We start from the raw sequence: 25,087 nt of genomic DNA on the forward strand, positions 1-25,087 counted from the left end.
TGATACAGGAGGCTTTGCTCAGGTTTGACCAGGAGAGGGAGCCCTCGACACGTGACATGTTTTAGGCTGAGTCCTGATACAGACAATCCACCCTAAAACTAAATTGACATTGTTGCATTTCTTCCTAAAACTTTGGGACTGCTCCACATACAACTAATAATGAAACAATGGTGGAAGTTACGATAAGAAATGGTAAAGCTACATTACAAAATATTAATCTGTGATCCCAAGCGAGTCAATCAATTGTAAAAAAATAAATAAAATAAAGGCAATGTGGTCTTATTTTTATTAGAATTTTATTTTTATATTTATAATTCTTGACTTTCGCAGTACTTCTTTTTTTATTTTTATCCTACTATGTTTTGTTCTGCACCTAAATGCCCAGGCAAAGCCCATATGAGAACCTGCTCAAACTGATTTTGATTCAAATTGTGTTTTTAAGGTGGATTCTCACTTTAATATCTCAAAGGAAATCCAGCAGAGTGTCTTTTGATCTCGATTACATCACATTCAGGAGTCATGGATACATTTAAAACATTAAAATAAAACTGCAAGAGATTACATCACTTACTGCATTGAGCGTGGTAACTCTAGAAGACGAATGGATGAACTATGACTTATTTCATTGTCTTTATTTTATTGTCTAAATTCTGATTAGTGGCCTAGTCTGCTGAATTTAATAGGCCTGTTAAATAGCTATTAGATTAGATTAGATTCAACTTTATTGTCATTACACATGTACAAATACAGAGCAACAAAATGCAGTTTAGCGTCCAACCAGAAGTGCAATGGTAGTAAGTGTCAATATGTACAGAGAATAAGTTAGCAATTCAAGTGGAACTGAATATATAATTACAGAATTTACAGATTGGTTCGTCTATTATTGATTAGTCTATGGCCACTATTAGTTGTTGTTGAACTCTTGTATTATTTTATGTTGTGACTAACACTTCTCACATGATCTCAAACATCTGGCTCTATAAATGCAGTTTTATTTAATCTCCATCTTCTCACACTGTGCACCGACCCGCTCCAACGTGAAGCACTCCAGCCAAATTATGCAACAGCAGTAACCTTTGCCAGCCTCCGATTGGTCGCTCAGCGTTCCGTTGAAGGGCGTGGTTAGAGAATGTTCACATACACCATTGGCTGCGTCTTCACAGTGGGGGGTGTCATCTGATTTCATTCACAAATCTCGCTGCAGAGCGTCTCTCCAACATGTGCAGCTTTGGCAGAAGAAGGAATGAGACTTGTTTAGAACAGACCTTGATGCTCGTGGTGTTTATTTGAAAAACAATCATGTCATAGTAGTCTACTCTACTGCTTTCACAGCAGTAAATAGGAATTGTCCAGACACCATACAACCATACAGTCACTGTACAAACCTAGCAGTATTGTCACTACTTCTATTACACTGTATACTTATATACACTTCATATGCATATACTTTGCATTGTTGCACCTTCTTTATTGGTACATTTTCTCAAATGTAATACGCTCTGCTTTTTTGTTGTATATATTGAGTATTTTAATACCTTATATTTCAGTGTTATCTATGCAACTTTGTTTGTTGCTATCACAAGTATCTATCTATCTATCTATCTATCTATCTATCTATCTATCTATCTATCTATCTATCTATCTATCTATCTATCTATCTATCTATCTATCTATCTATCTATCTGTCTATCTGTCTATCTATCTGTCTATCTATCCAAACAGTAAACTTGTTTCATTATCTGCCGGTATTGATAACATTTCTGTAATACAAAGATTGAAAAATTAGAAGACAGAGAGGCAAGTGCAGTGCAGAGAGGACACAGCAATGTGTCACTGTTTCCCTGTTTGAACATGATATGCTGCTCGGCCTCTGCAACCAGTTTACTATTTAGTCTCTCTCTGGGCCTCTGTCTTCCCCGGGGCAGATCACATTTCTGTTGTGGTGTCTTGCTCTGACCACACCTGCTTGTGCGTTTGGCCTTACAGGAACTCCTGCGTGCTTTCACTGCATGAATGCTAGCATTCTTTCACAATGAGTAAGACTTCCAGCTTGCTGCACGTCTTGTGGGTTAAGGTATAGATCATTAATCTATGCACCTGAATCCAATCCCCTTCGTTCAGGCTTGTCCTGAGATAAACCATATGGATAATTTACACGACCTATATGTCACGTAAGGACACAGCCTTAGCAGTGAACAAATAGACTGTAACTTAATCTGCAACATATCTGGTTTTATTCCAGATGTACATACATTTCCATTTTGAGTAAACCAAGTGAAGCAGGTTTTGTTTTCCATTTTGGTGACCAGTTTGACACACTGCTCTTTGACCCACTTTATTGACAAAAGCACCATCCATGGGCTTAGGCTTCACGTGTTTACCCTTATTGAATTCTCAAGCATGTCAATGCAAGGGGCTGATAATGAGAAGAGGATTGCGACACAAAACAGAGAAACCAGGTGGGGGGATGGGACGGAAGGGAGATGGAAGGATGGAAATGATGGGGGTAGTTTTCAACACCCATGAACTCAGAGTAGGTTCATTGGTTTCACGTGCTGCATAGGAATGCTGTGTGGGGGTTGGAGAGCCTTTTCTATCGACCTAGTCCCAGTAACGTATACACAAACAGAAACCTCTCCCTTGGTTTACTATTACTAAAGGTTAACCTTTATTGTGTTTTGACAAAAAGAGGGGCTGCTGTGCTCACCTGGTGTTGAGGTGAGTGACGGTACATAGTTACAAGGCTCAAAGACCGGCAATGTCAATCAAACAAGGACACAGCTTGTTGTGTGTGCGTGTGTGTGTGTGGGTTGAGGGGCGGGTTCAGTGGGTTCATGTGTATGTTGTATGTATAGTGGGGGATGGGAAGTCCCTTCATCCTTGACTCTAGCATGCAAGGCGCTTAGAGGCATCCGCCACTCCTCATTCTTTAAACTGGTATTTCCCATCTAAAAATAATAGTAAAAGCTGGCAAAATAACTGACCTGCAATTAAAGTCTTATGAGGAGCAAAAAACAATATAAGTATGGGACAGAATGTGTGCTTGTGTATGTGTGTCTTTGGTCTGTTAATGTATGGCGGTGGTTTACCGCACTGCATGTTTCATGAGGTTCACTGAGTTCACTCTAGTAACCTTAAGTGGAAGGATAAGCTGCTACGTGACCATAAATCATGGACCAGTAAACATGTTTGCTGCATGATGGTCATATCTCTGTCACTATACATTTTCCTGTTTTAGTGATCTTACTTTAATAGAGCCACAGTGACACAAATTGGAAAACAATATTACGTTTTTAACGAAATAAATATATTTGATTATTTTTCTTCCAGTTTACCTGTTTTTTTGTCACTTTTCCAGTTGTGCAACTTGTACAATGACATCACTTTTTGTAAGAGGAACATTCAGTGATGTTTGTGTCACAAAGCCTGGAAGTCAGTTTAACATAAGACAACTGAAGAAAATACAACAAATTCACATCTGTTAGTACAAACAAATATAAAAATGTGAGAATAACAGATTTTGAGTCTCCGTTATACGGGCCAATATAGTCCAAACAGGGTTAAAGAATGATGTCATCATTATCGGTCGACCTATTCCAGGCAATATACCCCACCTATGTGACTGCCCTGCTCTGGAAAATCTTATACGTATTTTCTCGGATAGAATCTTTATAGGTATAGGTTTATTGATAACTGACCTACATCAACATACCGTTACTGTGTGATTACACATTTATTATAGTTGTTTTGATCTTGTTTTTCTACTTGTACCTTGTTTGTTAATTTCCACTATCTACTATACTGTTTTATCTTATCCTATCTTATGAAGAGACGTATTTGTATAGGGATGAAAAGAGCAGGATGTTGTAACTAAGGGGTGTATCAGCATTACTTAAATACGTAAGTTGAATTGTGTCAGTGAATCAAATAGTGGTTATGGATGTTGCAGATTGAGTCTATTCACTGTTGACGTAGGAGCCCTCTGTCACTACCATCCCATATAGTGTATATAATGGCATGTCTGTGTGGTGAGGCTCTCTCCCTCTTGCATTGACACAAAGGCAATTCCTTGTTAGGTCTGGTTTTCAGTAAATAACAATACAGATGAGATGAGATTTGAGCGACTCCTCTGATTATGGGCCCACCAGCCTCGACAAAGAGGAGAAAAGGTAATCTCTGCTTCGTTGGTATCGATGTGCATTTATTATTAGGCACATCGGGATGCTTGCTTAACTGGGTTGCCTGAGGTTTTCTTATTTTTTTTATGGCACGTTCGGTGTTTTATTGTTTTGGTCGTGAGTTGCGAGGAGGCGTGGTGATAAATATTGTGCACATTCTTTGCAATATTGATGCATCGAACATATTGTGCATCTCTCGGGCCAACGCCGTAGTGCGTGCCCGTGTTTACACCCGCTTGCTGTAGTAGAGCAGGCCTGCCCCGAGACCATGCGCACGTACGACACATGAGTGGGCAGGACCGTGAGTGCCCGGGTCGCTGTCCAATCGGCGGCGAGTAGAGCGATCACTGGCTGGAAGGGTCGACCAATGGCGCGCGACTCCGCCGGGCCGGCAGCCAATAGAATGCGCGTAAAACGTGGGCACGTGGATCCGCGCACATGTTAACGCTCGTAAACTGCCGAGAGAAAGAGCGAGCAATACACAAACCGATGAACTGGCGGCCGGGCGGTGTGTGTGTGTGAGAGAGAGAGACAGAGAGAGAGAGAAAGAGAGCGAGATAGAGCGATAGAGGGAGAGAGAGAGAGAGAGTTGAGGCTGGACGCCCCGATGCTGCTCCGGCTACGTGTGTATTGACGGATCTGTCGTATCAAAGTAGGAGATAGAGCCGTTAACGATTGTTTCTGGCAGCTGCTGTTTTGATCCTACATTACTAAAGGTGAGCATTTCCTCTAACATAACGGCTTTTTTGTTTTGTTTTTTTTTGTTTAGTTGTCTGGCTTCGTTTCACAAAGTTGTCGGCTCGCCTAGAGGAATTTCCTGTCTCGCTGTATCCTGCATGTGCCTCCGGTAATATGTGTTAATAATAGCCAAAAGATTATTTTATTTCTCACGCGGCGTTGGTCCATCTATTTTAGTTTGTAGTTTATTCAATGTAAGGATCACCGGGGCGTTACACTAGTGACTACATTGATATAACATGTTTTGGTTTATATTTTATATTTACTTTAATGTCATGTCATGTATTCTGATGTTCTATATCTTTTGTGATAAATGGATGATTTTTTTAAACAACACGCATGAACATTGGTTCCTGTTGTGGGCATCGTGCAGCTAGATGCACAGACAGGCAGCCAACACCTGAGACGCAGCCTCATGGTCCATGCATACCTGTGCAGACTGTACCGACAAAATGCACCATCACCACCACCAGCACCTCATCACACCCACTCTACCTCCATCCCCACCCTGTCCACCATAGGCTATGAACTGAAACAGACAGGGCGTGAAAAAATAGGAAGAAGAACCACATTTTTGCAGTTTTCTCTTCCAGATGCATGTAAACAGGTTTTAAGAGGTCGCAGCTTGCCTGAAGGAAAGCCAGCCACCAGCCACTGAAAAAAATGTACATGGAATTTGGTGTAGATGTGAAAAAACAGGCCAGGCTTGTTTTAACATTTTATATTCCTGAAATGAAGACATTTCTGGACTCAATATGGAGTTTGTGCTCTTTTTCCATCAGTGTGGCTACACTGCAAAACAATCGTGTCAGTCTCCTTTGTCTGAGAATGATTTTAGACTTAATTTATCCTATTGATATAAGCTGTATTGGTGTGTGTGTACCAGTGTATTCATGTGACCCCTCTAATTTCCCCCTCTGTGTTGGGGGATCAAAGACCAGTGGGCACTCAGAGATTACACAGAGAGAGAGAAAAGAAAAGAGAAAGACCGATGAAAGAGAGAGAGAGGCACATGGCCAGAGATACAGAGTGTAAAATGTGAGTAAGTGGAGGAGGAAGAGGGTTTGGTCTGTAGAAGAGGAGCACCAGGCGTGTGTGCATAACGAACAGGATGAGCTGGAGGGAGAGCAGGGAGCGATGAGAGGCATACAGAAATACAGCCGTGGAGGAAGAGGTTTGTGTGTGCGTGCGTGTGTGAGAGAATCCAAGGGGGGATGGAGAGCAAGCCCGAGACAGAGAGGAGGGGCTAGAGAGAGCACCGGAGGCAGAGAGAGAGCGAGAGAGCGAGCGAGAGAGAGAGACTATTCTGATTTCAGTACTCTACGAGCTCCCATCCCCCTCACAGTTTACTCTCCTTTCCAGTCTCCGATCTCCTCAATGGGAGCCAGACATGCACTACCATTGTGTGCCCACTGCCTACCCCCAGTCCCACTCTGCAACATGTTAAACTAGGGCACTGGTATACCCACCATTTTGAGCAATTGGGGTTGGTATTTTTGGGAGGGAGTGAGGGAAAAATAGACTGTTGGCAAATGGAAAGCAGTTCTTCGCTATTATTTTGTTTCCCAGGTCTTCACTTCTTGTCTCACCCTGCCTCTCGTTCTTGTAACACGCTGCTGATTTGGGGTGTTTAGCCAAGTCTTTTTTGTTGTTTCTTCATAAGCTTAGTTGACTGTTTAAATAACCCCAACCCTCTGCTTCGGCCCAAACAGCAATGCAGTCCCAGGGCAGCACTTCCTCCCAGCCCTCCTTCGATTCCCTGAGCTCAAGTGACAGCCTCTTGTTCAGCGACTCGGAGCAGGCGGAGGACGACACAGACGTCTTCCTGACAGACAGCTCTTCCTCTGTCATCATCAGCGGTGTGGTTAGGGCTGCGGCCAATAGAGACAGAGGGTCGGAGAGTCCCGGGTCCCAGTGGACGTGCGATGACTTCACAGACAAAGAGGAAGAGGAGTCCGAACGGTCGGAGAGCGGCAGCAAGGCAGCGCACATTAGTTTGGACAAGAAAGAGCCTACGGGCCAGATCCCCAAATCACAGGGAGACCTGCTGTTTGCTCAAAAGGTAAGGGACTGATGAGAAGAGGGATGGTAGAGCAATGTGTGCAGAGGAAAGCCCAGCAGACTGATTCAGACAGCAAGGCCTAACCCAAACTCAGTGGTAATCTATCTTCCTCTCCCTCTGTCAGTGTGCTGAGCTACAGGGTTTTGTCAGGCCCATGCTGGAGCTGCTGAATGGACTGAAGAGGGGCCGATTCGATCGAGGTAAGCTTCCTTACATCACTGCTTACAGTAAAGCCCGTGTGCAGACTGGCGGCCAAAGTTGTGGATGCTGAACATGGGTTTATATGAGCTGTGTGGCCCCAGTCCATTTCAATAGAGAGTGGTCCTTTGTGCGGCAGTCTGTATTGACGCAGCCTATTGATGGAGTCCAAAGTGCAGTGTGTGTGAAGCGACAGTCTTATGGCTGACTCATCAGCTCACGAGAGTTCGCTGATACCACAAGTGAAAGTGGTGTGTGCACGTCTGTCTGTCTGTCTGTCTGTCTGTCTGCATGTCTGTCTGTCTGTCTGTCTGTCTGCATGTCTGTCTGTCTGTCTGTCTGTCTGTCTGTCTGTCTAAGTGTGTGTGTGTGTGTGTGTGTGTGAGTGGAAAGAGAGTGTGTGCATGTCTACACGTGATCGCCTTTTTCTCGTGACTATGGAGTTCTGCTGTGTAAATGCTGACTGTGGGATTATGTATTTGATTGACAGGTTTGAGTAGTTTCCAGCAGAGTGTCGCCATGGATCGAATTCAGAGGATTGTGGGTGTTTTACAAAGACCCAACAGCGGGTAAGATGTCGTCCACATTGTCCCACCATCCACCCTCCGTGTTTATGACTGTAACTCATTCTTGTCTTGCCTCTGCATCACTAGACACGAGATCCTAGTTAGAATTTAGCATGTAAAGAATAATTAAATTGGAGTTATAACAAGAAAGGATCAGTGAAGTAGTTTTCCATTTCAAGTCTCATCTCCTGGTCCATGTTTTATTGAACAGTCTTTGTAGGTAAAGTTACAGAATTCACTGCCAGTGCAGCGAAACACCAGACTTTAGAAGAAGCTGCATCTAGATTAATAAGCAGGACCATAAACGTCCAGATTTCTTCCAATGTTATAAAACAATAGCATTGACAACCTCTCCAAAATTACAAAATGTATTGTCTTTTTTTTCAAAAACTTGTCTTGTGTTTTGTAGGGAGAAGTACCTGAACACTTTGCTCCAGGTGGAGGTAATGCTGAAGCTTTGGTTTCCTCAGATCCACAGTCAGGTTGTCTCTGCAGCCTCCAGCGCCGCCGCATCCCCCGCTACACCCGCCACCCCCGTCCTTAACACGACTCGCTCCACCCCGCCTCACAAGCACAAGGATCAGTCACACATTCCTGTCAAGGTGAGTGCACATTCTTGTGTGTGTGCAAGAACCTACTTCTGCACACACAGACGCACACACCATCATCATCATCTCCACAAATTCTATTCTATACTCACTTGCAAACTACTCCTGCTCATTTTTCAGAAGCGCAGACTCAGCTGGACAGGTACGGACTCTCCCACACCGTCTCCTGTGCTTCTCAAGTGCCCTTGTACTAGTGCAGAAGGAAAGAGAGTGAAGACAGATTGTGATGAAAGGGACGGCGCTCCTTCTCCATCATTAGCGCCTGACGCGAACCAAAAGTCAGCAGATGAGACCGGCAACAAGCATCTGAGTGAGGACACAAAGGGAAAAGACAGTGACAGCGAGGAACTTAGCAAGCAATCAAAATACAAAGCCGGTCAAAGCTCCGAGCCGAGCCTGACGTGGGTTCACGTCGCCCCCATCCTGTCCCCACGAAAGGCCTGCCCTTCACTTGAGAGCACACCAGTGGCCGGTAACAATGGAAAGCAGCCCGTCTCTCCGGTCCTCCCACTCAGAAGGAGGGGCAGTCCAGAGACACAAGACAGCTCCATCTCTTCTACCACACACTACAAGCACCCCAAAAATCTGAAGAAGCCAATCCGGTGCCAAAGCCAGCCCGTTAAGGGACAACAGAGTGAGAACACCGAGACATGTCAGGGTCCAAATCAAGCTCCTCAAGTCCCGCTTGAGCCTTTGCCAGAGGTGTGCCCCACCGCCCAGTAGACCTGATGCATTGAACAAGCAAAGAGCCGGCAGCCTTGCTTTTTCTTTTTTGTTTTTACACCACTGGGCTTGAAGCTGCCGCGTGAGGAAGAAGAGGAGAGGCTGAATGACTGCGACTATAAATGCATTAAAGGGAGGAAAGACTTGGAGGTGATACATGTTGAAGACAAATGATGGATCTTACGAAACCCCTCATCAAAACCACAACTGCAACCAGTTTTTTTAAACATCAGGACATACTGTGTTGAATTGAATCCAAACCAATAGAGTTGATCATCACAATCTCATAATAATCTAAACCTGCACAGAAGCAGTTGTGGTTGAGTTGATAGCGAAGAACACCTAAAGCTGAGAGGCTATTTGCAGCGAATTGCAATGATCATGGGAGAGATTTTGAAGAAGTGAGAAACAAATAATAGTTTCTCCTCCGCATAAAAGCAATTACTGTACTCAGAGATGACTGTTTTTGCAGACATCTAACTTGAGGGACACACTCAATCCAAAATTAGAAAAGCTGACGTCAACATTCAGGATGAAAGTTTCCAACGTTTAGTTTGACGAGGTAACTTCAATCAAGTGAGTAACACAGTTTGAAGTTACCTTCACTTGTAGATAGAATCGAGGCATCTTCTCGTTGAGAATCTTGTAGCTACAAATGTGAGAAATAGAGTGTACAGAATGCAGCGTTATACTGTATGTGTGGTGTGTTCAGAGTCATCCGAGACTGTGGGGGGGGAAAAAATGATCAATTCACGAATGTAATCCAACAACTGTTTGGGCGCTCGGCATCGGGAGGCGTGTCACCACAGCAATCAGAGGTAAACGTTTCTCGTCATGCTGAGGACCAGATGTTTCTGCCTGGTGCGCATCGGCAAACTGACCAGCAATCAGTGTCACGCAAATACCAAGATAGACTTTGAAAAGGACCGACCAGAAGACAGAGCACGGATCACTCAAAGACGTACGACTCTCGAGTCCCACAGTTAATTTATTCATGTGTTGACCGGACTGCATTTATTTATTGTTTGTATTTATTTATTGGGCAGCTGAATATTGCCTGCTGTGCGCTTGCATAGTTTGGCCCACACTTGTTTTGAGGGGATTTGGAAGATGCTGTTGACAGTTTGTAGTTTTTATTGCTATCATAAGGGGGTTGAAAACGAAGGAAGTGAAGCGTTATGATTGGACTACTGTGCCTTTTTACCAAATAGGATGTGTTCAGAAAAGCATTCGGTGCTTTCAGTGCACTCATACTGCATTTTGATTGTTTGCTTGAATTTCACAAAACCAGTGCACATTCAATCATGAGAGCCTACATGTAGTCATTTTCCTTTTGCTTCTTGATTTATACACACGGCAAACAAACCAACAGTATCATCAGCAATCTATTTATTGCTTAAAAACCCGGCTGCCTACATGTCCAACCTTAACACACACCAACAGCAGGGGCAACTAGTTGTCACATAGTACTGAAGTGTGAGCTCCCTTTCAAACTTTCTTTCTCTCCTTCTGATCAATAGAGGAACAGACTGGACCGCACGTGAAGCTGGTGCCCTTGAAAACTTGAAAAAAAGAAAATATAATTGTACGGGAGGAAATCTTTATTTGCACCACCGTCTACTGCTGCTATTGTTATTTTGATTCCAGTTCTAATTTACATGTTTGAGAGGAGAAATCTGCTCACAATATTCTTCTAAATGTAGGAGCATTAGCGATGTGACTATTGCAAAAGTATTGTACATATTTAGACTAAAATATTTTTAAAATGGGTATGAGTGGTTCATACACTATTTACATAAATGGAGAGGGGGAAGATCTACGCCTCCTCCAAATCAGTGAACACCACATTTGAACACAGAGCCACTGGCAGCCTCCATTTTACTGCCTATGTTTGTGGAGTACGGAGAGTAACGACCCTCAGTCACAGACACGGAGTCAGACCGTCTTACCTCATCTCATCTTCAAACATGAGGGTACGATGTGCCAGACGCTGATTCTGGATCAGAGGCTGGGGGTGACCTCCACCCCACGTCTGTTTTTATATGTCTGTGGAATGACAGAGGAAAACCAATTGCACTTCTTTTACATTGTTTATGTCCTATTTACATGTATGTTTTCTACTGCAACGACCACTGCTGGTTGGTCTGGAATATTATCTTTTGTTTATTTTAGCTGCTTCAACTGTAAAAGCTGACTGTAGTTCCCTCCTCGCCTCCCCTCCCCCAACTCTGCTGCATTTGTCTGCCCTTGCCCTTCTCTCCTTCATCTCCCTCAATCCTGTTAGGATCTTTTCTATTGAAACTAAACTCTGTCTCTCTTTTGCTCAACTCATCTTTACATGATATTACTCTTCTGGCTACTTTTTTCAATAATGATGAACAGAAGAAAAAAAAAAACTTTTAATAAATTACACATTTTCGAAAGCTGAAATGTCTGTAATGTTGTACTCGTTTGGTAAACTTTTATACATTCATTTGTGTTTTTTTTTTAATTTGATACGCAACGATATGAGTAAGACTCGTGTTTTGGAAAGCAGCTCATATTAAACAGATGTGCGACTCAGTGGGGTGCAGATTTACAGACTTTACATTTTGAAGTGTGGGTGGGAGGGCAGGGGGGCGAGGAGAAGGCGGGGCGGCAGGGTGTGAGACTACAGTCTCGGTAATCTCACAGTAGTGGGGGAGCTGCCTGATCCTCCAACCAGCTGCCTCTACAGAGCGAAACATAGCTTATACGTGTTGTTTATTTCATGCGATTACAATGAGTGAATACCTCCTATAGGTGGTAGAGAAGAGCCTGGCCGGGTTTGGTCAATAATGGATTCTTATACTGTAACAGAACAGTCAAACAGGCCGAAGTCTGGTCCCAGGTGTGCTGGTTTTAGTCCCTCTAAATAGTCCAAAGTGAACCTCACCACAGTGCCCTGCGCTCCTGTTACTGTCCAGAAAACGTCTGTGTTGTCATGGATGTGTTTGTAAACCACAAAAGGTCATTTTTATATGTCTGATCGAGAAAAAAACACATTGCTCACACTATGAGTACCGGTTAATTGTAATATAATATATAATAGCTTATTTGTAGCTGAGGAAAATTACTGATAATGCTGTACTATTTTGTTAGTTAAGTAACTGAATGAATAGGTTTTTAAGCAATTCTCTTGCATTGCTAATGTGAGTTTTTATTTTATTTTTTTATCTGTTTAATATCTTCTGGTTCTGGATTTACTGAGAAAACAAAGTGTTTGGACTGGATGGATGGAAAATATTCACTATAACTACATGTTATAGACGAAGAATGAATCATTTAATCAAGTAGGTAATTGGAAGATGGCTCAATCATTTAAGCAACTGTTAGTTTTAGCTCTGATTTAACATATTTAATCAAATATTCATTATTGTTTAAGTTAAATTCCGAATAAAAAAATCATGAAACATTCACCATTTTCTCTCCACACAGCATCACATCCATGGACACACAAGCACATGGGCACGACATTGGCACATTTTTAGAGGGTGTGGTTTGACTTCCCCCTGCTCAGATGGGATGAAATCAGCCATGCCACACGCACACACGCACACACGCACACACACACACACACACACACACACACACAGACAGACACACATACACGCACGCACACACAGACACACACGCACACAAAAATACCCAAAGTCGTAAACGTGCCACTCCCCACTGCACGCTCTGACACACTGACTGGCTGGTTTTGTGATGGGCCTGTCTCTGACACACTGACTGTGTGCTACGTTACAACAACAGAGACCGCCCTCCCTCCCTCTCTCCCTCACTCCCTCCTCTCCGCTCTCTCCCTTCCACCCTCTCGGCCCCCCCTTGTATCCATGCAGTTTTTAGCAGAGAAGCCCTGTCCCTCCATCTCCTTCCCCCCTTCTTCCTCTGGAGGATGTAAACGAGGGGCAATAGAAAAAGTACAGGAAGGTGTTGTGTGTGTGGAGGACACCGAGAGGAGACATGACCTCACTCTGTTTTTCGGGGAGCATGAAGGACATTTTTAGTTGTTTCCTCCATTTTTTTTTCAGGCGCTGCTCCCGTTTGTTTTGATTGGAAATGTTTTTCAGTTTTTGCTTCCTGCTATATTTTTTAAACGTTTAGATAAAAAGTGTAATCCTCCCGCTACATTACAGCCAAGTTATCAAGCTGTATTTGTAGCAGTATTACACAACATAGTCAGCAGCAGGTTGACTGAATCAGTGATTGTTATTGCATCATAAATGTGCTCAGTTGTTTTCGGTATTTAAACAGCATGCGTTGGATTAACTGAGCATGTTAGTGCGTGCATCAAAAGGATTGCACAGAGTGAACTTACTGCCCCTTTTCATCCCTTGTGTGTTGTTTTTTAATTCTGGTTCCGAGTGTTGTTATTGGTTTTAACAAGTTGATGGTTTAAGGGTGTCAGTCCAGTTCTGCTGCCTGTGCTACGTGCATAATGACAGGAATGACACAATGAGGCTCTTATTCACTTAGTCTAAACTCCCCTCCCCCACAATATCCTCACTGCACTCCAGTAAAACTCACGTGAGGTGACGCCACAATGTGACTTTACAACTACCCACACAAACGCAAAGACACAGTCGGAGCACGCTCGCACACTTTCTTTTACTCGCCCAAAGTCCTCAGGGGGGGTTTTAGTGCAAACTGGTCCCAAAACAGCCTCGATGCTCATTAAAATTGCAGAGTGGCCAGTGGATGGAAATGGGAGATACTCCGAAGTCATATCGGCCCTGCTGGAGCTCACAGCAATGACGGGCCTTGACGCGTGCGGTAAGACGGCGCACTGCTCACCATCTGTGGCCTCCATCACTGCGATGCCACCAACAGGGGACATGGTAAAGACAAGGGATACCATGACTACATTCTCAAGGACGCACGTGTATCTCGTGACATTGTGTGCGATAGTTGGGGCACGGACGAGCTACAGGCAAATAACATCCTCATCAGTTTTCTTTGGCCTGAATGTGTTCTCGGGAGCCCGTCGGTGATGACGCCATCTTACACGACTGCTCAATTATTAATGTACAGCGAGTGAAAGGGAAACACCGGCTAGAATATACTGCGTAGAGAAGGCAGACTTGGCAAACACAGGGGGTTATGAATCAGACAAAAGTAAGAGGTTAAAGCGTGCGCTCTTAGTCGACGACTTGGGCTTTAGTGCAAGCACCTGCGCTCCCTCTGACACACATGCTGAGGTTCTAGCTGCCCATGTGTGTGAAGTAAAGACAGCAGAGTCCCATGAGATTACATATTCCAACATGATTTACAGCCCCTGTCAGATACAATGAAATAAAACTGGGTCATCATGATGAAATGTACCATAACTACACACTTGATGAATCAAAAAAAAAAAACGTGTAAAGGAACATAGGGAATATCTTAAATGAAGTAATAAATTATGCACTTTTGTTATATTCATTGGGTGGTGGCAATAATGAACATTAATACATCTGACATCACATTGTGATTCACGAGGTTGAGGAAGAAATTGTTCAGCCAATGAAAGGAAACACTTATGTGAAACTCAACAATTAGTGCCATTAGCAGACTTAGAGAAACTGCAGACGTAATGCCCGCCCGTGATTTCATAGATTAATTCTTACAGCTTTCACCATACGCATGTGATGCTGTATGACACTTGTTTCAGCTGCAGAGACAAGTGGTGCAAGAGCGTGTGTGTGTGTGTGTGTGTGTGTGTGTGTGTGTGTGTGTGCTTGTTTTGTGTGTGTACTTTGTATGGAAATATCCGTGGTATTGTCATATCATGTGCTGAGGTGTCATTGCATAGTAGAGTTTGCTGGAGAGAGAGCAGCAGACAGCACGTGTGGGGCCAACGAGGAATTTAGGTTGACCACCGGTGGCTGTGGTGATGTTGGTGTTGGAGGGAGTGTGTTGTTTACTGGCCCGGTATTGTTTTGACTACAAACAGAATAAGGCATTACTCCCAAATGTAAATAGCATGTAAATATTTAACAAGGTTGTTTTAACAAAATGAGGGTAAACAAATTGGAGTGCGAATTACAGACCAGCTTCATCTTTTAATATTTTAATTACTGTCTTGTAAAGTGCTGAAATTACTAAATCAACGTGTTAATCAACAGAAAATTACTGCCAGCAATTTTTGCTAAATGTTAAAAAATACGAAACATTTTCTGATTCCAGTGTTTTAAATGTGAGGGGTTGTAGTATTGTTTTATTATATATAATTGTAAATTGCATTGTTGTTCTTTTTGAATGCTAATACAACATAAAGATGTATTTGAAGACATTATTGACGTAACAATTTATTTTTCATTAAGGAATCTATCATTCATTTTCTTGACTAATTTATTTAATCAAGAAGTTCCAGAGCACATGGTAACGTCGTAAAATGTGTTGTTCTGTCCAACCAACACTTTCAAAACTAAAGATATTCAGTTACCATATGACAAACAAAAGCAGCACAAGTTGAAACCATTTTTTTGTTAATTTTTGCCAACAAAGTTACTTTAAAGTTACAAACAAAATACTTTCAGTTTAAAAGTCACCTAAAAAATATAACAAAAATGTAAGATGCAGCTTCGTTCTTTTTTTAACACCGATTTTCATAAGCAAATGCACCTGAAAGGTCACAAAGTGAACTGGGTCCAAAGTTGTGTGTTTTACACAAAGAGGCTCGAGGTGGTGGAAAAACTCTTGTTTCAGGATGAAAAATAAGTATCAAATGTTCCAGCTACCAATCTGGTTATTCACATAAATCTGTTTGGAGTGTGCATGTATTTACCAATCAGCATGGCGAAGTTGATGATTGCTGTGGGCTGTTCAGAAGGAGCAATTGAATGCAGCTCTAATGAATAGCTGAAAGCTTGATGACGGTTATGACTCTGCAGAAAGAACGTGTCTGTAATATGCTGTGAATCTATTCAGTTTATCCCGACGGATACACACATTTAGTGAGTGTAGCAAGAATGTGGATTGTTGTAGAGGGAGTGGTGGGGTTGATCGGCAGACTGGTTTAGCCTCAGGCTCTTGACTGCATTCATGCTCACACTCCTGACACTGCACTCAGTTGACCCACATCATGCAAAGACAGAAAAAAACCTAAGGGGGTGGGCCCACATAGGAAGGAAACCGAGATCACCTGATTATGCTATGTTTTCATAGTGTTTTTATGACAAGTCTGTGGTTAGTTAGGCAATAGCTAAGCAATGTTTTACTTCTGAGTAGTGATAAAGGAGTTTAATGATAGGTTGGGCTTTTACCATGTTTTTAGTCTTGAGTCAAAACTTTAGGGTGGGTAAGTGGAAATGTAACTTAATCAAATCCACTTCATTAACAGTTTGATTACATTTATTTTCAGGTTAATATGCAATGTAATACATTTAATATCAACTTTGGAGATGAACCAAACATCTTTTATGTTTGCTGACAACTTTTACAGAAGAGACCAAGTAATAACCAATTACAAATACACAAATTGATAATATAATGCATGGAAGTTATCAAACATCTTTTATGTTTGCTGACAACTTTTACAGAAGAGACCAAGTAATAACCAATTACAAATACACAAATTGATAATATAATGCATGGAAGTTCAGGTTAATATGCAATGTAATACATTTAATATCAACTTTGGAGATGAACCAAACATCTTTTATGTTTGCTGACAACTTTTACAGAAGAGACCAAGTAATAACCAATTACAAATACACAAATTGATAATATAATGCATGGAAGTTATCGACTTAGTTTATATTTTAAGGGCAATTGTGCATTATCTGGTTAGGAGTGGAGTTCCCTCTTGACCTTGGACAGTGTGTGTGTGACAAGTTTTCTTGATATACATATTTGTTGTTGTGTGATTACAGTGCAGGGGCGATTACAGTGCAGTTGCAGTTATCAATGTTGGAAACTTACTAAATAACCAAAGTTAACGTGATTCAATACAATTCCGAGGTCATTATACTTTTTCAGGACTTTTATTTTCATGCTTTCTTAAAATTGGTATAGTAACTACACTACACTTCAGAGGGAACTAATGTAAAACATAAATAAGGCTAATAAGAGCTAGGCAACTTGATGAAAGTAACGTTTTGGGTTGGTTTTATGGAAACAATATAATAAACTGCCGTTTTACCCAATACTCATAATGTGTAACTATACCACGGTTTAACATCCTCTTTTAGAGCCTTTTCATGTTTTTCTTGTACAAACTTTACTTCACTAGAAACCTGACTCTTCATCACAATTTTCAAAGAAACCACGTTAACGTTACCTTGGAGGAATCCCCTTCCCTCGTGCGCCGCGAGGTGGAAACAGCGAGAATTTGAAGGAAACGGTTGCGCGGAAACGGTCACGAGGAAGAAGCCACAGCGTCCATTTCCTCTTCCGGGTCCCGGACCGCAAACGTCGTGTGAACGGCGCCACAAAACAGAAACTTTTACAGAAAACTTACCAGGTCTGAGTGTTTCACGCGTTTTCAGCGTGATACTTTGTGTTCGACGTAAACAACGTAAGTGCGATGAAGGATAACGGCACAATGTAAATGTTTGTAGGTTAAATCCAGCTCATCTTCTCAGGCAGCAGCGTGCTAACGGTAACGACGTTAGCTCGGGAGTTTTGGCGGATGTAACGTAAACGGGTTTCTGCTTGTATGTTGATCCTGGTTAGCACGTTTGTTCGGCAAGTCTAGCATCATAGCTACTGACAAGCAACAGATAATTGTGTGCTCGTGTGAATGGGATTGTTTTGAGTACCCCCAAGTCATTGAAAGTGTGCGTGTGTAACGTTACGTAGTTATGTGTGGTTATGTGCGCATGTTACAAGGCCATAACACATTCAAATTTCCTTAAAGCTGTAATTAAGGTGCTATTATATGCAACTCTTGTGACATCGCAGCACGAAATGTTAAGGTCCTTTTACCTTGGTGCTGTGATTTTTGAAAGAAATATGTGTTGCCCTTGTTTACTTTCATCTGTTCCCGCTTGGTTTTGTGTTGTTTTTTGTGTCATATAAGGTTAGATTAAATATGAGCTTGCCTTGAATAACATTATATACATACACTATTAGCCCTATATAGGATTGCATATATAATATACAATGTCATATTAATGTCACTGATGTTTTACATTTTGTGATGTTCTGCAGGATTGGAAGATGTCTCTTCCTAAACGGGAGGTGGAAGAGATGAGGCCATGGGTGGAGCGGACTGTGAAGAAGGTCCTCGGTTTCTCCGAGCCCACAGTGGTTACTGCTGCTTTGCACTGTGTTGGAAAAGGACTGGACAAAAGAAAGACCGCAGGTAACATACAGTGATTTGAGACCTGTTGTGTTTTCAAAATGCCCATTTCACTGGATGCTGCTTGTGATAAGTAAACTTCTTAACCATAATTAATTTAATCTCACATGTAAGATGAAGCCATAGTTAGAAGGAAGACGATGGTTCACTAGACTTTATCTTTGATCTTTTTAAGAGGTTGTCTAAAGTAAACAATCAGTGTTTGGGATGATTGTCATGCTGCAGGATCACAACAGTGTTGATTAAGTAGCCTTTCAATTAGATCAGGAACAGTGATGATGAGTTTTCTTTCATTTACTCTATATATTGATCCACGTGCTAATCATCAAATGATGATTGGCTGTAGTGTACTGCACATCCTTGTGGACTCAACTATCAAGCTCTTCCTTTAAATTACTTTGTTTGTGCTAATTATTTATCAATAATTTCCACTTCAGACCAGCTACGTCCCTTCCTTGATGACTCTGCTGGAGGTTTTGTGGAGTGTCTTTTTGAAGCTTTGGAGGAAAGCCGCAGTTCACGTGGCAACAAAGGAGCAGGAGAAAAGCACCGCAAGAGAGACCTCAAGGTAAGCAAACAATCACAAACTGGCCACCTCTGTATTGCCCATATAGACTCAGGCCCAATTCCAATCTTCACCCTAAACCCTCAAACCCTGAACCCTCAGGGACTTACTGCAGTGTTTCCCCTACCATTATAATGGGGAAGGGGCGCCCCCCGCCTCCCTGTAATTTTCTCTATAGCGCCAGACCACAATACGTTGTTTAAGGTTCTCTTTTCTATAGAACAGATCTAACAGGTCTACACCTTGTTCTGTTATTAAACAAACTAAACGGCTGTATTTTATTGACGGGATCTGCACGACAGCTTGTCATTTATGTCTCTACCTGGTCGCGCTTAAACACTTTTCCTCTCCTCTGTGCTGCTCTGTATCGTGCACGGCGTTGTTCCGTCCCGATGCGCAGAGACACGTGCGCACACACAGGTGAGCGCTGAGCACCCAGCAGCGGGCAGAGAGTGTAATATGTCGCATTCCTGTTTTTATGTTCCATCTTTAATCCGTAAAGGTATTTTATTAAGCTAAATGCCCACGTGCCTCTTTGTTTATCTTTTTTTTACGTCTCCATGCTTCCATTGAGAACTGTGTTTAACCTCGCGTTGCAATGCATTGTGGATAATTCCCTAAGGCAAAGTTGGCATCTAATGCTAATTTACGTAAAGGGTTCACAAAGGGCTCAAAATGTCTGTTAGGAAGTCCTCAAGCAATCGACAATTTGACAATAGGACAGCCCTAAACCATCACAGACTTCGAGGGAGCGCGCCTCGAAGTCTGAGTCTGTAAGGGTGGAGATTAAGATTGGGCCTAAGTCTGCAGCTATCGAATATTTTAGTAATCTAGTAATTTATAATTATCCTAAATAATCACACCATTAACCAATCTCAGTGACCACATTTAAAGTGCAGTATTACAAAAGTGTGGCAGTCAGGTAATCAGACATTTTCTTGCTCAGCGTGACTGCTTTTAAAAAACTAGTTAACTCAATCTGTTGGTATTGACACTAGCAGAAAAACATGAGATAATTATTTCTAAACACATTCATGTTTGGCTCAAAGGTGACACGTAATATTGGTGTTTCTGTTTGACTGTTTGTTCTCAGGATGTATTTGGTGATGAGGCTGAAATTGGTGTCGTGCGACAAACTCCAGAGATAGGAGAAATCCCGGCACCAAAGAGAAAACGGGTTCCTCGCTTCGAGGAGGTAGAGGAACCTGAAGTCATACCTGTTCCTCCAGCTGAGACCCCTAGCATGCTCACCAAAATACAGGTATGAGATTTTTTTCTTTCTGACTGTAAAGATTGTAACTAAATATCTTTTTTATGATGCATTAACCGTCACTTTCTCAATATTTAATAGATAAAACAAATGATGGAAGCAGCCACAAAACAGATAGAAGAGAGGAAGAAACAACTGAGCTTTTCATCTTCAGTCCCTGCAGCAACAGTAACAAATCCTTTTTTGTTTTTTTACTTTAAGTATTATTCATTCAGTATAACACCAAATTATTTCTCAATAACTTTACCCTTTTGTCCCACCACAGCCACAGCTGGAAATGCCTCCAATCTCACGGCTTCTCGGCACATCCGCTGCTGCAGGGGGAGGTGGTGCCTCATCTATCGCTCCGTCCCAGGCGGCCAGCTTTATGAATGATGCTATTGAGAAGGCCCGCAAAGCTGCTGAGCTTCAGGCCCGCATCCAGTCCCAGTTAGCCATGAAACCTGGTATCCTCGGAGCCCTGGGGCACACTGGGCCCCACAACCTAGTGGCACTAGCTAATCTACATGCTATGGGAATTGCCCCACCGTGAGTAATATTGCATTAATAAGGATTTTTATAATTGGTGGGGTAAAGGAGGATATATATTTCTTGATATGTCATTTTAAAAATACAATACTTTCTCTGTGTCCCCTGATAGGAAAGTGGAAATTAAGGAGGTGAACAAGCCAACCCCTCTTATTCTGGACGACAAGGGAAGAACTGTGGATGCCAGTGGCAAAGAGATTGAACTCACACACCGCATGCCGACACTGAAAGGTTTGTGTACAGTGGTCGAATACCTGTGTACACACACAGTCATGGTTTTTAACTGGTTTTCCTCAGTTAAATCTGCTCCATATTTCTAGCTAACATACGAGCGGTAAAGAGGGAGCAGTTCCGTCAGCAGCTGAAGGAGAAGCCTGGAGAGGATTTGGAGTCCACATCCTACTTTGACCAACGTGTGACTATTACACCGGCTCAGCGCGCTCGCAGAGGCTTCAAATTCCATGACCAAGGGCGCTTTGAGAAGATTGCTCAGAGAATAAGAACTAAGGTTGGATTCAGCTCCAAAACGTTCACAAGTCAGCAATTGTCTCATTCTGATTGTTCGGAATAGACATTCAATTAAATAATCGTGTCTTGTCCCTCCTGCATTAATCTTGACCTCAATCAGGCCCAGTTGGAGAGGTTGCAGAATGAGATTGCCCAGGCAGCAAAGAAGACAGGAATCCAGGCATCCACCAAGCTGGCACTGATTGCCCCTAAGAAAGATATTGGAGACGGCACGGTGCCCCACATCGAGTGGTGGGACTCCTACATCCTGCCCTACAACATAGACATGTAAGAAAGTACAGCTAACTTAGAAACATTTAGATTTATGTTAAGTGTATATGTATATAACTGCCCTTTGTCTCATTCTCACTGGAATGAAAGAGCTGCATAATAATTAGTACTGCAGTCTGTACAATTGACTTATTGTCATTAACTGGCATGCTTTTCCCTCTTATCTAATAAAGATCAACAGACACAACATTTGAAAATGTGGAGCTATTTGGTGTGACCAATCTGGTAGAACATCCCGCCCAAATCTGCCCTCCAGGTACGTGTCTGAAAGTTAAAACGTCTGCAAACTGCTAAATGTTCTCCCAACCTATGTTTGTTAAAAAGGTTAACATTTCTGTCCTCTAAAGATTTCACGAGGTAGAAATAAGATACCATTTGGCATTAAAATGAATATGAACTTGGTGAGTAAATTAGTATTAGGTAGTATAGATAATTACATAAACATTCAAATTAAGTCAGACTACATCAAGAATAGAAATTATAAATATGAAAAGATACAATTCATCATCACTCTTAATGTCGTATACGTTGGACAACTATTTTCTCAATTATTCCTCTTTGATTTATAACCCATCGATGCCCACTGTAAAAGGAAACTTAAAAGTTGCTATCCAAATAAAATTGCATTTATTGGTTATTCCTTTCAGTATGTGTGGGGGGATTATTATTGATGATGATTTTACATTAAAATGTGTTTTTGTCACTCAGACCTTGATCCCAGGCTTTGTTACAGAATGACTTTGCACTCTGAAGGTCAACATGTATTATTTTATATTTGTGCAGTGGGGTTTAACAATTTGCAGACGTAACATACTTTTTAGTTTTTTTGGTTCTATCCTGTATGTGCATGCTCATTTTCTTTTCAATTCTTCACTGTGCCTACCGACCATTACACACATTTTAAATGGTCTCAATTTAAATTATTTCAACAATACCATAATTAACTGGAATTGTTACAGTAATATACATATATTTTTTCAGTTGACACTGATAAGCCGGTAACGCTGGGCGTTTACCTGACAAAAAAAGAACAGAAGAAACTAAGAAGACAGACACGTAGGGAGGGACAAAAAGAAGTCCAAGAGAAGGTTCGGCTGGGATTGATGCCTCCACCAGAACCTAAAGGTACACACACACACACTCACACACACAGATTACTAGTATTACAAACTACTACAATAATGATTAAACATATAACTGATGTTTGCTTTCCTTTTTTTAGTACGCATCTCTAACCTGATGAGAGTGCTGGGGACGGAGGCCGTTCAGGACCCCACGAAGGTAGAGGCCCACGTCAGAGCGCAGATGGCCAAGAGACAGAAGTTAGTAACGCACTTAACCGACACACTACTACTCGTCATTTTGAAATTTATATTTAATTTTGTATGATAATTGATTCTTTATGCTTTTTAATCGTGTTCCCTTCCTTGCAGGGTTCATGAGGATGCCAATGCAGCCCGCAAGCTCACGGCGGAGCAGAGGAAAGAGAAGAAGGTCAAGAGGTTAAAAGAAGACCTCAGTGATGGTGTTCACATTGCAGTGTACAGGTGTGCAATTATAGCAAGAGGGCACATAGTGTAGTTCAAATATATAGTGTAGTGTGTGTCTGTTGCAATGTAGCAGTGTCTAATTCAAGTACCTTACCTTCCCTGCCTAGGATCCGTAACCTGCACAACCCCGCTAAGAAGTTTAAAGTGGAGGCCAATGCCAACCAGCTGTACCTGACAGGCACAGTAGTTCTGCACAGAGATGTCAACCTTGTTGTGGTGGAGGGAGGTACGGGACTACACTGACAAGTGCCAAATCAAACCGACCAATGTTCTGTCTCTTTCAAAAATTATAGGAAGTGCTTTTATTGGCGTTATTTTTTATATTCTGTTAATTGCTGTTAGGGGCAAAATATCTGTGGTGCGGTTGTTTCAGATTTGAGTAAGATTTCTGATAATCAACGAGATCATTATGTGTCTTTTAGTCACTAGGTAGATCCATTTTACCATTCATATCTTTAAAAATAAACAGTTGGCATAACTTGTTCCCAAACGTCATACTGTATTTATAATGAATAAGTGTTCAAATCAAATGCTGTTTGTTTTTATCATCCCAAATGTATTTTTTGTAGTTTCTTGCATTTGAAATTTGAGTCCCCTCTGCTTTGTCATTATGACTTAAAGCTGTAATGTTAGTCCATCTCATCTACAGAGTGATGGTTTTAGCTTCTTGTGCTTTATTAGCATTCAGGTGTGTATTGTGTAGCCCAGTGTATGCATGTACATGTATTTCTACTACTGACAATACATGGTTTCTCATCTAAAAAAAATGATGGCTGTACATATGAAGTTATTAGTATTTAAAGTGGCTGAGGTTTTGCAAGGTTTTACTTCATCTGCTAGCCCATGAAAAAATAAAGCAGGAGGGAAATCAAAGTGATACTTAAAATCTAAATTTCTTCTTTTGTTTCAGGTCCTAAATCCCAGAAAAAGTTCAGAAAGCTGATGTTGCATAGAATTAAATGGGAGGAACACAACAGTAAAAGAGATGGTGAGGGTGGCTTGACTTTTCAGTATTTTGTGTATACTTTGTGCGAATTTCAGGGATACTAAACTCTTTATTTATTTATTTTAATTAGATCCAGATGCTGATGATGAAACAAAAAGGAACAACAAGTGCTGGTTAATTTGGAACGTGAGTGTTCACACAGACTGTCTGACTTAAATATATTGCCATGATTTTGTGTGATCCCATTCAAGTCTAATGGTTCCTCTTGGTTCTCCAGGGCACGGCTAAAGAGCGTAGTTTTGGGGAGATGAAGTTCAAGCAGTGCCCGACAGAGAACATGGCCAGAGAACACTTCAAGAAACACGGCACAGAACACTACTGGGATCTAGCTCTCAGCAAGAGTGTGTTGGACAACCCAGATGACTGAAAAACCTCAAATAACTCCCCCTTCTTCAAGATTCACAGCCTCGGAGCCAAGTGGCCCTCACTACCGACTGGCTGCCTTTAGCTGAGGACAGACCGACATAATCAAGAGACTTGAACATAGAACAGGAGGAACAATAAACCTGTGTGGATGCTTTTGCAAGAAATGGGTGTGTGAGTGTATGTGTGTGTGTATGCCTGTGTCAGTGTTCATTATTTTGTCAATAGGCTATTTTGTCATATTACAATATGACAGATTGCACTGTGATTTAAATCACTTCCCCAAAGCTTTTTGTGATAACTAGACTCTTGTGACGAAATCTACATGATAATAAACCATTTATGAGTAAAAGTAGTGAATAAAAAACGTCCTATCAGTGAATGACCACATGTGTAGTGTAAACACGGAAGGATTTGTGGTTCATGTTGCCACATTGTCCCCAGACTAATTGTAATTACCACTACTTGCATTTCACTGAATTTAAAGTTTCTAATTACCTTTTTCTTTTTGAGAAACGAGCAAATATCTATCTCGCCTGTAGCTAGCGTTACAGTTATCTCTAACGTTACAGTCACAGCCCTAAATAAATTGCATTCAATTGACTTCTGTCTGTTTTTCCCGTCAGT

General features: G+C 41.8%; 2 protein-coding genes and 1 long non-coding RNA gene across 4 annotated transcripts; 2 read left to right on the forward strand and 1 right to left on the reverse strand.

The window, feature by feature from the left end:
• Positions 1 to 4,615: 4,615 nt before the first annotated feature.
• LOC137781499 (uncharacterized) lies at positions 4,616 to 11,503 on the forward strand. 2 transcript variants are annotated; one of them, XM_068570293.1, is made up of 7 exons: positions 4,616 to 4,830; positions 4,948 to 5,025; positions 6,629 to 6,978; positions 7,103 to 7,178; positions 7,667 to 7,745; positions 8,152 to 8,344; positions 8,471 to 11,503. In XM_068570293.1, exons 3-7 carry the CDS (start codon positions 6,631 to 6,633, stop codon positions 9,071 to 9,073), a joined length of 1,299 nt encoding a protein of 432 aa, XP_068426394.1. In that variant the 5' UTR covers positions 4,616 to 4,830; positions 4,948 to 5,025; positions 6,629 to 6,630; the 3' UTR covers positions 9,074 to 11,503. The 2 variants fall into 2 exon arrangements, with proteins under 2 accessions (XP_068426394.1, XP_068426393.1); XM_068570292.1 differs by lacking the exon at positions 4,948 to 5,025 and having other exon boundaries at positions 4,618 to 4,894.
• Positions 8,442 to 17,404, reverse strand: LOC137781500 (uncharacterized). Its single transcript, XR_011077206.1, has 3 exons — positions 17,358 to 17,404; positions 11,023 to 11,119; positions 8,442 to 8,540 (listed from the first exon to the last, which is right to left on the reverse strand). It is a non-coding gene; the product is annotated as an uncharacterized lncRNA (long non-coding RNA).
• Positions 17,405 to 17,442: 38 nt separating this feature from the next.
• Positions 17,443 to 25,063, forward strand: prpf3 (PRP3 pre-mRNA processing factor 3 homolog (yeast)). Its single transcript, XM_068570290.1, has 17 exons — positions 17,443 to 17,594; positions 18,230 to 18,383; positions 18,818 to 18,948; positions 20,039 to 20,206; positions 20,297 to 20,383; positions 20,481 to 20,743; positions 20,856 to 20,974; positions 21,064 to 21,251; positions 21,372 to 21,538; positions 21,715 to 21,797; positions 22,523 to 22,666; positions 22,764 to 22,863; positions 22,975 to 23,088; positions 23,199 to 23,317; positions 24,002 to 24,079; positions 24,168 to 24,223; positions 24,315 to 25,063. The coding sequence occupies exons 2-17, from the start codon at positions 18,239 to 18,241 to the stop codon at positions 24,462 to 24,464; spliced, it is 2,112 nt and encodes a 703-aa protein (XP_068426391.1). The 5' UTR covers positions 17,443 to 17,594; positions 18,230 to 18,238; the 3' UTR covers positions 24,465 to 25,063.
• The last annotated feature ends 24 nt before the right edge of the window (positions 25,064 to 25,087 follow it).

The sequence above is a fragment of the Clinocottus analis genome, unplaced genomic scaffold, assembly GCF_023055335.1.
Source record: "Clinocottus analis isolate CAN_PGR_092001 unplaced genomic scaffold, fCliAna1.0.p SCAF_9, whole genome shotgun sequence".
NCBI lineage: Eukaryota > Metazoa > Chordata > Actinopteri > Perciformes > Cottidae > Clinocottus > Clinocottus analis.